This window comes from Nicotiana tabacum, chromosome 8 (assembly GCF_000715075.1).
Source record: "Nicotiana tabacum cultivar K326 chromosome 8, ASM71507v2, whole genome shotgun sequence".
NCBI classification, from domain to species: domain Eukaryota; kingdom Viridiplantae; phylum Streptophyta; class Magnoliopsida; order Solanales; family Solanaceae; genus Nicotiana; species Nicotiana tabacum.
Window position 1 is genome coordinate 207209266 of NC_134087.1, and position 14432 is coordinate 207223697.

Sequence of the window (14432 nt, forward strand, 5' to 3'; positions counted from 1 at the left end):
ATACGGTTTTGAAATTACTAATTAGTGTGTGTTTTACTTTACGTCTTAGTCTATTCCATCATATTTTGCTTGTTTTGCTTGGTGTTGATAGGAAAACATGGCCGAATATGAAGAATAAATGGAGGCGGAAATGGAAGAAAATCCTTTTTGCGGACATAAAGGAGTATATTGAGGATACAAACGCTATTGTACCTCCAGCTGTTGGTGCTACAACTTTCAAGGTGGAACATGGTTTAATCCTTATGCTCAAAGCGGAGGCGTTTTTCAGGAATTCCACTGATGATGATCCGACACAACATCTTAGAAACTCCTTGGGTGTGTGTGCGATGCATAAGAAGAACAACGTCTCGAATGATGCTCTAAGGTTGAGGTGCTTCAAATAGTCACTAGCTGGGGACGCAAGGCACTGGCTTCAGAATATGCCACCAAATTCCATTCACTCATTGCCTGAACTTATCCGGGCATTCTTAGCTAAATGGTTCCCGCAAAGTAAGAAGTCTGAGCTTCAGGATAAAATTTTCTTTTTCAAGCAAGTACCGGGAGAACATCTACATGAGGCATGGGATCGGTTCAAGTTATATTTGGTGAGGTCTCCCAACCATGGTTTTTCGGATTCTATCTTGTTGGAAAAATTCTACATGGGCTTGGATCCTACGAACCAATCTATAGCCAAGAATGCAGCTGACGGATCTTTCATTGACAAATCATTTGCAAGGGTCACACAAATACTTGACAAAATGGCAAAGCATAATCAAGCATGGCACTCATAGGACACCACAAGTGGAATTTCATATGGGTCCCCTCCTTGACCACCATGATCAAGGAAAACCAAGAGAGGGATCAAGTGATTGCAGGGTTTGCCACAAATGTCAATGTGTTGACAAAGATGTTCACAAAAAGTCAAATGAAGAAAGTAAATGTGGTGGAAGATGTGCAACCCTTATCAAATGAAGACTTTGAGGAGGCAAACTATGTCAACAACTCTCAAGGTGGATATCAAAGGCAACAATACCAAGGTCAAGGACAACAAAATCAATGGAGGCCTCACCCGCAAGGGCAAGGAAACCAACAGTGGAAAAATGACCAAGGCAGCTCAAATCAAGGTAATTGGAACAACAACAACAACAACAACAACAACTTCCCAAATCGAAGTCAAACCCTTATGTTCCTCTAAAGGGTCAATATTCAAATCAAGGTTCCTCAAGTGAGTCTAAGTTGGAAGGCATGCTTGAACGGGCATTGCAAAATCAAGAGAAGTCCAACACTTCTATGAGGAATATGACCGAGTTTGTTGGTTCTCATACTGCATCCATTCAAAAATTGGAGATGCAAATGAGAGACCTCTCTAGGTAACAAAATCCGAAGCAAAAAAGGACACTCAATTGCGAACCCCAAGGGTAGTGGGAGTGGTCCAACTTCTCATGTCATAGCGATTACTACTCGGACTGGGAAGGTACTACAAGGAGGGAGTGAATAAGTGGTTGAAGTTGAAGCGTCCGAACATGAAGTTGAGTTTGAGCCAAGGGTTGTTGAAGTTGGAAAGGTTCCGGAAGAGTTGAAAGTGCAACAAGAAAACCGGGGCGAGGTAAAGGAAAAGGTAAAAGAGACACCAAAAACTCTACCACCTATTCCTATACCTTCTCCTCCATTCCCTCAAAGACTTGCTAGAAAGGTTGATGATAGCAAACTCGAAAAGTTCTATGACATTCTCAAGCAATTATCGGTGAATATTCCATTTGTGGAAGCATTTCAAGAGATGCCGGGTTTTGCTAAATATTTGAAAGATTTGATTACCAAGAAGAGAACCACCAAAAATGAAGTGGTGAATGTGACTCACCAGGTTAGTTCCATCATTGCAACATCTACCGTTCAAAAGAAAAAAGACTCGGGAGCTTTTACCATTCCTTGTACTATTGGGGCATATGACTTTGCAAGAGCCCTTTGTGATAATGGGGCTAGCATCAACTTGATGCCTCTTTCCATTTACAAGCAAGCGGGGTTAGGTATGCCAAGGCCCACAAATATGAGATTGCAAATGGCTGATCGTTCCATAAAGAGACCGGTAGGAATTGTTGATGATGTGCTTGTTAAAGTGGGAAAGTTTCATCTACCCGCCTATTTTGTAATCCTTGATTGTGCAGTTGACAAAGAGATCCCTATCATTTTGGGAAGACCATTCCTAGCCATAGGAAGAGCATTAATGTATTCGGAACAGAATGAGATCAAATTTCGTGTGAATGATGAAGAGGTTACGTTCCAAGCAAGCAAGGGTATGAAACTACCACATGAATATGAGAGCATCTCGGTGATTGATGTTGTTGATGAAGTGGAAGATGTAGTTGAAATGAAGATGGAAGAACAATGCCTTGGCGAGGCGTTGGCGGCTATTTTGGTGAACTTTGATGGTGAAGATATGGAAGGATATATGGAATCGGTAAATGCATTGGAGGGGCTTGGGTCCTATACTTATGCTCCGGAAAAGCTCTCTCTCGACTTGGAGAATAGAGCCACTCCTCCCGCAAAGCCTTCTATCATTGAGCCACCGCAATTAGAGCTCAAACCACTTCCACCACACTTGAGGTATAAATTTCTTGGCTTAAATGATATTTTACCGGTAATCGTTTCTTCTTTGTTGAATGATGTGCAGGTAGAACAATTGTTGGAAGTCTTGAAGGAGCATAGGCAAGATATTGGATGGACAATTGCGGACATCCGAGGGATTTCCCCCAGAATTTGCGAACACAAGATCCAATTGGAGAGTGAGACAAAACCAAGTGTGGAACATCAACGACGGTTGAACCCATCCATGCAAGAGGTGGTAAAGAAGGAAATTATCAAGTAGTTGGATGCCAGGGTAGTCTACCATATTGCCGATAGTTCTTGCGTGAGCTCGGTGCAATGTGTGCCAAAAAAGGGAGGCATGACCGTGGTTAAAAATGATAAAAATGAGCTCATCCCAACAAGAACGGTGACCAAATAGAGGGTGTGCATGGATTATCTGAAGCTCAAAAGTGCCACATGCAAAGACCATTTCTCTATGCCTTTTATTGATCAAATGCTTGATCGGCTAGCGGGAAGGTCATTCTATTGCTTTCTTGATGGATATTCCGGGTACAACCAAATCAACATCGCATTATAGGATCAAGAGAAGACAACATTCACTTTCCCTTATGGAACTTTTTCTTTTAGCCGGATGCCATTTGGTTCGTGCAATGCTCCGGCTACTTTTCAAAGATGTATGATGTCCATTTTCTCTGACATGGTGGAGGATTTTCTAGAGGTTTCATGGACGACTTCTCAGTAGGTGACTCTTTTGAGCACTGTCTTAACAATCTTAGACAAGTGCTTAAGAGATGTGAAGAGACCAACCTTGTGCTCAACTGGAAGAAATGTCATTTCATGGTGGATGAAGGTATTGTATTGGGGCATAAAATTTCAAAATATGGCATAGAGGTTAACCGGGCAAAGATCGAGATTATTTCTAAGCTTCCTCCACCTACTTCCGTTAAAGGTGTTCGAAGCTTCTTTGGGCATGCTGGGTTCTATAGGCATTTCATCAAGTATTTTTCTAAGATTGCAAATCCTATGTGCAAACTCCTTGAGAAAGATGCCAAATTTGTTTTTGACGGGAAAGGCCTCAAAGCCTTTGAGGAATTGAAGCAAAGGCTCACCACGGCACCTATTATTGTCACACCCGATTGGTCTCTTCCTTTCGAGCTCATGTGTGATGCCAGTGGTGTAGCTATTGGAGCAATGCTTGGCCAACGTCACAACAAGGTTCTCCACCTAGTCTATTATGCAAGCAAGACACTCAATGGAGCACAAATGAATTACACGGTGACTGAGCAACAACTTCTTGCCATTGTTTATGCCTTTGAGAAGTTCCGGGCTTCTTTGTTGGGATCCAAGGTGATAGTGTACACAGATCATGCTGCTCTTCGCTATCTCATGGCAAAGAAGGATGCAAAGCCTTGATTGATTCGATGGGTCTTGTTGTTGCAAGAATTTGACTTCGAGGTCAAGGATCGCAAGGGAACTCAAAATCAAGTAGCGGATCATTTATCAAGGCTTGAAGAGGCAGGGAGGCCAAAGGGAGATCTTGAGATCAACGATGCATTCCAAGATGAACACATATTGGCACTTTCTAGCACTTTTGCTCCTTGGTATGCCGATATTGCCAACTACTTGGTTAGTGAACTTATTCCATATGGATTGGAATCCTATCAAAAGAAGAAGTTTTTGATAGATTGTCGGCAATATTATTGGGAAAAACCATTCTTGTTCTGTGTTTTTGCTGACAACATCATCAGAAGGTGTGTTCCAGAAGAAGGGATTATGCCAATGCTAAAGGCATGCCACTGCTCACTGGTTGGATGTCATCATGGGTTTGAAATCGAACGGCGGCTAAGGTGCTTGAATGGGGTTACTATTGGACTTCATCTATCATGATGCCAATCAAATGGTCAAGGCTTTTGACCAATGCCAAAGGCAAGGCTCAACCTCCAAGAGGCATGAAATGCCAATGCACTTTGTGATGGAGATAGAAATCTTCAACGTGTGGGGAATTGATTTTATGGGTACCTTTGTAAGCTCTTATGGGATGAAATATATCTTGGTAGTTGTGGACTATGTGTCCAAATGGGTTAAAGCAATTGCCTTACCAAACAACGAGGCAAGGAGTGTGACCGCATTCTTAAAGAAAAACATATTCACTCGGTTTGGCACTCCTAGGACCATTCTTAGTGATGGTGGGTCTCATTTCTGTAACAAGGCTTTCACGGGGCTACTAGAGAAATATGGGTCAAGAATAAGGTGGCCACACCTTATCATCCCCAATCAAGTGGTCAAATTGAAGTTTCCAACCGGGAGATAAAGAGAATTCTAGCAAAGACAGTCAATACAAACAGGACCGATTGTTCAAGGAAGCTAGATGACGCATTGTGGGCATACTGCACGGCATACAAAACTCCTATTGGCACTTCTCCTTATCGTTTAGTCTTTGGCAAAGCTTGTCATCTACCCATAGAACTGGAACACAAAGCCATGTGGGCTCTGAAGAGGTTGAACTTGGATTGGGCTGAAGCTGCAAATTTAAGGTTAACACAACTCAATGAAATGGAGGAATTCCGTTTCCATGCATATGAAAGTGCAGCTGTGTATAAAGAAAGGATGAAGTTCGTCCACGACAAAAAGATCTTGAAGAGGGAGTTCAAGTCGGGTGACTTGGTTTTGCTCTTTAACTCAAGGCTCAAATTGTTTTCGGGCAAGCTCAAATCAAAATGGTCTGATCCATTAAAGGTGGTAAATGTCTCTCCTTTTGGAGCTGTGGAACTAGAATCGGAGTATGAGCTCCAAACCTTCAAAGTGAATGGCTAGCGAGTCAAGCACTACTTGGGCACAAATGGAGAAAAATATTTGGTGGAGCAACTGGCTGTCAAAGATGGTTCGTGCCCGACCAATGAGTGAATCCAAAGGAACACCAACTTCGTCGTGCCACGATGTTAAATCAAGCGCTTCATGGGAGGCAACCCATGTGTGGTAACACCCTTTTTGGCCTTTGAATTTTTAATTTTTGTTAGATAGATTTAATTGAGCACTTTAATGTGTGTGTTAGAGTGCAGGGGATTCAAAAGATCATAACACGAGGTAAGATTGCATGAGAAAGGGAAGAAAAATTACCTTGGGCAGTGTGCTACACATATGCGGTCTCATTTTCACTATGCGGACCGCATTTTGGTCGCACACCAACATAGTGTGTTTGGATAAAATTGGTGATAAAAATGCGACAAGTTGGTGCACTTTACGGGCCGCATTTCCACTATGTGATCGCATAGTGCAACGCGTTTTTGCCCCTCCAGCAACTTTCTTGATTCCATTGCATAACACTTATGTGGTCGCATAGTGTGTTATGCGGTGACTTACCCACCGCAAATCGTTTAGGTATACCCCTCGCATCTCTTTATTCAAAACAAACAAAAAGAATTTTTTTTTATTTACAGAAACAAAACGAAAAAAAAAAAGAGAAAAGGAACAGAGAAGGCAAAACAACTAGTGCGTGAACTAATCTTCCAAGTGTGCTCATAAACCCATCACTGGTATGTTTTCCTTGTCCCAATTTCATTATTGCCAGCTTTAGTTTGTACATTTGTTCTTGTTTTTGTTCTTCCTATTGTTGTTTCATGTTTCTTTTTCTTTCTTTCTTCTTGTTTATGTTTGGTAGTTATATGTCTATTCATAATGTGATGTTGGTTACGTAATGTGTTTTGGGGTGCTGGGTAGTAAAAATTAGGATCGCCATTGTCGAGGGTTGAGTTCAATCGTTGGGAACGATGAAGTTTGCGGCTCGCATAATCAAAATGCGGTCCACATTTCTGCCGCATAAGTGAACCCTAGCTGGCTGAGGAAGATGCCCAAATATGGTGACTTTGCGATTGCATAATTTATATGCGGACCGCAAAGTCACCGCATACTGACACAGAACACCCAGTTTAATAACATGCTTTCTGCGGCCATTTTGCGATCGCATTTCCCACTTTGCGGTGGAATTTGCGATCGCATTTTTGTGATTTTGTTTTCTAAGCAATCAGGTATGCGATGGTTATGCGAACCGCATAGTGTTTATGTGATCGCATAACCCGTCGCACACTTAGATCATTTGAAGAGCTTGAGAATTTGTGACAAGTTTGCAGTCCGCATAGTGGTTATGCGACCGCATAACCTATCGCATTCTTAAATTTTTCTTGAGTTTTTCTGTTTTCTTTTCACTGTTGCCTACCATGTCGCTCACATATCACTTTTGTGCAAATATGGCTCCAAAGAAACATACAGCCTCCTCCCAAAAAAAGGCATCCTCTAGTCGTCAAACTCAACAGGCAAAACATCCACGGCTAGACCCTACTGGTACACGTCCCTCCCAGTCTGATGAAGAGGATACCTTGCCCGAAGTTGACCTACAGGCTGAGGCAAGAAGGAAATGAGGAGATGACTTCCATCTCAGGTTTGGGGTCGAAGGGTCTAGGGAGCTTTATAGAGAAGGGTTGAACAAATGAAAATCCTGGTCGAAAAATAACTGAGTATGAATGGGCTACAAGAGCAGTACCCCCACATCTGGGAGAACATCAAGGCAAAAAAATGGGAGAGCTTTACGGAGCTGCCTGATGACTATAATGAAACCATTGTCCGTGAGTTTTATGCCTCCTATGGAGCCTCCAGGACTGCTCATCACAAGCGTAACATGGTTTTCTGTGACACTGTGCTAGTTTGGGGGAAGAGTGTGTTGTGCAATGATGAGACTATCAATGAATTTTACATCCCTGACTGGAGCCCAGGCACAGCTGAGTACCACGCCAAATGGGTAAATCGGGAGAATGAGCGGAGTTGGATAGCATATGTGATAGCAAAGGGGACCCCTGCCTGGATTTACAAGGAGGATCTCACACGAGAGGGTCGAGTTTGGCTTAGCTTTGTCACTTCTCGACTGATACCGTCAAGGAATGAGACTGATATAGGCATTGAGAAAGCTCTTCTCATTGCCTGCATTATGGCGAAAATCAAGATCGATGTGGGTGCTCTTATCTTCCGGGAGTTAGGGATTCGGGAAAAGCAGGTAGCCACTTCACTTCCATTCCCCTGTTTGATCACAGCCCTCTGTAAGGCTGTGAAAGTCCCTACCATGCCACACACTGATAAGATAGGAAAGGCGCTGAAGGATATTGATATCACGCGCATAAATGATGTTATTGCTCCCCTAGAGGTTCAGACTCAGGGTCCAGTTGATGTAGAGCCTTTAGATTCCCCGGCTCATGTGTCCCCTCAGGTTCCAGTTGCCTCCACTTCTACTTCACAGCCTGCCTCTCAGTCCACCACTGCTCAGCCTTCTGCTGCACTGCCAGCCGTCTCGAGGCTTGGTCTCATTTCTCAGCATGTCAATGCTAAGGTAGACCAGCTTCTGAAGAACTTGCCCACCCTTATCAGACAGGCCTTGACTCCTATACAGTTCTCAGTGACAACACTCTAACAACAACAAACAACTTATAGGGATCGTTTGCAACAGCTTGAGTTGAGGGTTGAAAATATAGAGCGAGGTGAGGTTAGTGACTTGCCTAGGCTCCGGGAGGAAGTTTCCACTATGAAGACTGACCTTCACAAGATGCAGACTTTGGAGTTCGATCTATCATCCTTCCTTCCCAAGGAAGGTGAGCAGGGAGCAGACACAGCAACACCAGGCTTGGACCTTGAATTCTCCACTATGATGACAGATATTGCACCTTTGACTACCGAGGCTTCCCAGCCTCCACCTCCTCCTGCATATATTGAGATTCCTTCCGAGGAGGATTCCATACATTCTACAGAGTCCGAGGGTGAGAGGGCAGACGAGGGAGAGGATGAGGATGATTCATAGTCCACGGAGGATGATGGCCCTCAGGAGAATGGCAAGCAGGTTGTTGCCTCCATAGTTGAGGACGAGGAACAAGCAGCAATTCAAATAGCAATACAACATTCGCTAGTAGATATGGCTGCCCCTGCAGATCTATCGGTCACTCAGCCATCAGTGGGCGAGACTAGCAGCTCACAGGCCCCAGCTCCAGTATTGGGTCAGCCAAAGATTCCTCCTCCATCAGTGGAGGTCACTCCTCAGGCCGAGATCTCATCGGTCCCAGCTTCAGCATTAGAGGGTGACCCCATCATCACTCAGCCGGCTTCCGACTCCCATAGCGCTTAGTGCGCCTCAGGGAGCCCCTAAACTCTATTTTATGTTCTTATGCAATGGGGACAATGCATGCTTTTTAGTTGGGGGTGGTAGCCTTGTATATATTTTTGTGAAATTGGCAACTGTTGTACATGTTCATGTTTTGTGCCATATAAGCAAACTTATGTATTCTCTTGTGTTTTTGTGTTTCGTGATTCTGTATGTATTGATATTTTGTGGTTTTAGTACATATGTTATCCTTGTATATATATAAAATAAAAAAACAAGTAGATAGTTATCCATCTTTAGTAGTTAGCAATGAATTCCCCTTGGTTTTTCTTCGCCGGGTTCTTTTCCAAGGGTGTAATAGTAGAACCAGGACAGTAGAATGAAGCATGTCGACCGGTTTGGTGTACTTGTTTAGTTTAAAGCATGTGTGTCTATATATAGCATATACCCTTCCTAAAAAAAAGAGATATCAACTGTGTGAACTTGAGGCTCGCTCTGTAACTCTAGGTCTACCTAGAGTTATACATGTATATATGATGAAAGCTTTGAGTTGCCAAGTGTTTACTCGAGGGCTTCAAACTATATAAGCCAAACAGTTCATGTGTCATGTGTGTGAGGTCTTTGTGTAAATAATTCTTGTGTTTACTTCTACCATCTAGAACTTGGCCTGTTGGTTCTTCGATGCTTATAATAATTACATTGGTTGGAGAAATGACCTTAGGCAGTTTTTGTGATTTTTGGAAAACCAGTTAGTCTTTCAAGCCACCTATTGTACAGATAGTATCACTAGTCAACCCATTTGAGCCTTTAACCTTTTCTTTGGCTACCTCATTACAAACCTTTCCCTTTTTGTGAAATAATTCCCTCTTTTAAAACCGTCCCTCCTTGAGCATTGAGAATGAGGCTAAAAGCCTAAGTTGGGGGTGTGGTGTCAAGACGGAAGTTGGCAAGGTTATGCAATGAGCGTAGGAAAGTGTACCTCAAAATGTGAAACTACTCAAGCACCAAAAGCAAAATAAAATTTAAAAAAAAATAGAAAAAGAAAAAAAAAAGTATAAGAGTTGTGAGTATTTATACATAAGGAGCCTTGAAGAGAATAAAAATGGTAGTTGAGGTGGCTAAATGGTGGAAAAGTTGAAGCTAATGAAGGCTATGTGGTTTGAAAAGAAGCAAAGAGCAACAAGAAAGAAAAATGTGATTAGTGTTCAATGAGGGTGTAGTCACTTGTACCCAAATGCTTATCCGACCCTTCCTAAACCTACATTACAAGCTTAAAAAGTCCTTATGGGATCTCCAACCGAGCATTCTTAGAATAAAGCGATGATTTAAAATAAGTGCAAGCCTATGGTATGGTATGTTGTAACACTTGAAACTCTTTTTGAGGGTGAGTGTATTTGTGAATTCGTCCCTTTTTGTTGTCATTGTAAATATTGTGATTTTGGGACTTTCTTTCTAGTGAGGGCACATGAATTGTGAGGTTGGACAAAAGTTGAGTTTTTGAGTCAAATGCAAGTGCACTCAGCTGAGGGTAACATTTTGTCACATTGTTTGAGGCTCAAAGTTTCAGAAGTTGATTAGTTTCCTTGTAAATATTGATGGTTCAGGAAGGGTAAAGCAATCGAAAATGCATGCTTGTAGTACTAACAACAAACACCGTCCACGGTCACTATTGTTGCATATCTTTTAGATGGAGTCTAGAATAGGATAGTATTGTCTTAGTTGCTTGAGTGCAAGCAACAACTTAAGTTGGGGGTGTTGATGTGCCGGAGAATTTCGGCACATTTGATACAAATTGCTTAGATTTTAGCTTGTTTTAGATGCAATTATCTTTTATACTTATGTAATTTAATGTTTTTGCAATGTATGAGGTTTAAGGACTTAAGAGAGGAAATGAAATCAAAAAGCCACAAAAAGACAAGAAAAGAGCAAAAAGGCATCGCAAATGTGGATATGCGATCGCAAATCCAACATGCGAGCCGCAGAATGCACAAGGGGATCGCAAACCACAACAGATTTCTGGGCAAAGTCCAGTGCAAGAAATGCAGTCCAATCTGCGATCGCATAACCTGTTTGCGATCCGCATAATGGATCGCAAACTCGACATGGAGATTGTTGAAGGTAGAAAATGCGATGCGAAATGCGATTGCATATCTGCAGTATGGACCGCAGAACATCAATGCGATGAAGGCCTGGAAACTAGGGTTTGAAGATGCGATGGTTATGTCAAGAATGCGGACCGCATGTCTATTATGCGACAAAAATGCGGTCGCATATTTAATCAGAAATGGTATTTTTGACAAATTTTGTCCCGAGATTTGACCCACTATAAACAGATTTATTGGGTTTTGTGGGGCATCTTGTCTGATTTTGGAGCTACAATACAAGGCTTTAATATTCCTCTCTTTTGGAAGCTTTTGGGTCAAGAATCTTTCACTTTGTAAGCTTTATGGCATTAAATATTCTCTTCCTTTTGTATTTTAGTATGTGTAGCTAACTTTAAATACTAAGGTTGTGGACCCTAAATGGGTGTTATGTTAATGGGCGTTTAACATTGAATATATGTATAATGGTTGGTTGATATTTATTTACTTCTCATTCTTCATTTATTGTTGGTGGTTGCAAACATTAACAAGTGCCATTAAATTCTTACTTTGCTTGGGAAAGTGGGTTGGAATTTGGTAGAAGTAAATATCAAAAACTCAAGGCTTTAAACCTTGTTTAATAGAATCGCTTAGGAATAAGTGGGTTTTATTTGACATATATTGATTATTCTTAATTGCAACTCTTTTATATTTGGAAAAATCATAAAGAGAAAATACTACCCAACTATTGGAAAATATTGGGTAGTCATTTAGAAATCAGTTGCATATCAAAAAGAACCTTCCATTATAAATATATCATATTAACGCCGATAGCATTATACTTCATTAAAGGGGACACAACATTGGTTTCTTTAATCAAATTATTTACACTCTCAATATCACAATTAGTTATTTCACTAAACCAAACTCAATTCATACTCTTGTTACCATTAACCGAATAGAATTACGACTTTAGTCAAGTAACACAATATTTGAGTGACCTTTTCACACCTATTCCCTGTGGGATTCGACCCCAACCTTGTTGGGTTATTATATTTGACACCGACCACCTTACACTACTTAATTAAAGTGTAATTTGAGCATATCATTGTGCCCGGGAGGCTGTGAGGTTAATGACTGAGAGAGGTTGAGAACCTAATAGTGAGGATATTATATGTATATATTATGGATCGAGCTGCACATCGCAGCTATATATATATATTGGAACGGGTTTCATGCCGCAGTGATATATATACTGGATTGGGTTGCACGCCGCAGCGATATATATATTGGATCGGGCTGCGCGTCGTAGTGATATGACGTTTGGGTTGTAGGAGCCCCTCCAGAGTCTGTACACCCCCAGTGAGCGTAGTCGACTATAAATTATGGATCGGGCTGCACACCGTAGCGGTTACTATAATTTCTATTACTATGAGATATTAATGAGCCTGAGTGTCGAGAGTGAGTATCCACGACGAGAGTTGAGTTACGAGTGACTGAGAGGCTGCCCGAGAGGCCATATTCTGAGTGATACCTTACCCGAGGGGCCCAGTTATGATATTTTTACTGATCACTCTTCTTTTAAAATAAGCTCCGTTGGAAAATTTTCTAAGTATATGATTTCAAGTGTTTAAACTGAAATTTGATGATTTTTACGACGAAACTGGTTTTAAACTGTGAAGTTGACCTGTTGTTTCTTCAATTATATGATTTTTAACTGCTCGTCACTGCTTTCAGACCTTATTTACTTTAGTTACTTACCGATTTGGCATACTCACGTTACTCCCTGCATCTTGTGTGCAGATCTAGGTACCTGAGCGGCAGAATGAGGGTTCTCAGCATTGTCAGAGTTTGCCGGAGACTGCAAGGTAGCTACATGGCGTCCACAACCCTGCTTTCTTCCTCTTATCCTTGTTTTCCTGCATTTTAGACTTGTTATGTATTAGACAGTTGGCTTTGTATATTTAGAGGCTCTAGACTCATGACACCAGATGTTTGGGCTGTGTTGGTTTAATATTTTATTGATTCCGCACATTTTATTTTTAGTTGTCTTAAACATTTCTTATGAAAAAATCTGGTACCTAAACCTGTGTTAGAAAATGGTTTTATAAAAAGGAACTTGTGTGGTTAATGGCTTGGGTTGGCTTGCCTAGTTGTGATAGGCGCCATCACGACTGGGTATTTGGGGTCGTGACAATCCCATGTATTAGACTTCAGCACTGTCCAATTAGATAGGGATTTGACCTATGAGGAGGAGCTGGTGGCTATTCTGGACCGGCAGGTTCATCAATTGAGGTCGAAGAGTTAACCTTCGGTTCGTGTATAGAGGAGAGGTCAGCCTGTTGAGGCAGCTAATCGGGAGTCCGAGTTCAATATGCGGAGCAGATATCCCCATCGTTTCACTGACTCAAGTACTTTTCTATGTTCGTTCGAGGACGAACGGTTGTTTTAGAGGTGAATAATGTGATGATCCAAAAGGTCATCTCTTATTTTAGAAGTCGAATCTGTGTTTCGAGACCTTAAAACCTCCTTCTATCTCTCCTCAATTTGTGTGCACAGTCCAGGCACGATACTAGAAAGCTTTTGTGTGAAAAGGATTAAAAAAATAATGATTTTTGGCTTAAAAGATGATTTTAGTTGACTTCGGTCAATATTTTGGGTAAACGGACCCCGACCTCTATTCCGATTGTCCCAAAGAGTCCGTAGTAAAATATGGGACTTGGGCATATGCCCGGAATTGAATTCCGAGGTCCCTAGCCCGAGAAATGAATTTTTGAAGAACATTGTTAATTGAAAAATATGATGGTTTTTGGAAATTGAATAATGTTTGATATTGTTGGTATCAGACCCGTATTTTGGTTCCGGAGCCCGGTACAGGTCCTTTATAATATTTAAACCTTATCTGTGAAATTTGGTGGAAAACAGAAATAATTTGACGTGATTCGGACCATTGGTTGAGAAAATAGGAAGTTTAAAACTATCTTGAAAATTTCATGAGTTTTGGTGTTGAATTCATAGTTCTAGATGTTATTTTGGCGATTTGATCATGCGAGCAAGTTCGTATAATATTTTAAGACTTGTGTGCATGTTTAGTTTGGAGCCCCGAGGGCTCAGGTGAGTTTTGGATAGGCTACTAAGTGTTTTGAGACTTAAGGAATTTTCTGGTGTGTTGCAGATCTGCAGACTTTGCATTTGCGAAGTCTGGCTCGCAAATGCGAGCACCGCATTTGTGATGACTGGGCTGGGTGAATACCTTCGCATTTGCTAAGTTCATCGTCGCAATTGCAACTTTAACAGTGACCGCATTTGCGAACAATTGTCTGCATTTGCGAAGGCAGCAGGTCAGGCCAAGCTTCGCATTTGCGAAGCATTGGTCACATTTGCGAGTTTGCATTTGCGAACCAGTGATCGCAAATGCGATACCTTCAGCTGTGTAAAACATAAGTTAGACGGGATTTTCAATTTATTTCTCAAATTTTCAAACCCTAAGCTTCCATAGGCGATTTTCTAAAGAGGAGTTCTTCCCCAAATCATAGGTAAATGATTTCTAACTCATTTCCTTCAATCTATTTCATCTTTTCACAAGATTTCATCACAAAATCTAGGAATTTTTATGGAAAAATTGGGGGCTTGGGTAGAATTAGGAATTTTTA

General features: G+C 41.5%; 1 protein-coding gene across 1 annotated transcript; it reads left to right on the forward strand.

The window, feature by feature from the left end:
- The first annotated feature begins 757 nt into the window (after positions 1 to 757).
- LOC142163514 (uncharacterized) lies at positions 758 to 4449 on the forward strand. The gene is made up of 6 exons (XM_075220810.1): positions 758 to 1103; positions 1509 to 1672; positions 1841 to 2838; positions 3279 to 3665; positions 3735 to 3909; positions 4018 to 4449. Exons 1-6 carry the CDS (start codon positions 758 to 760, stop codon positions 4447 to 4449), a joined length of 2502 nt encoding a protein of 833 aa, XP_075076911.1.
- Positions 4450 to 14432: the final 9983 nt, after the last annotated feature.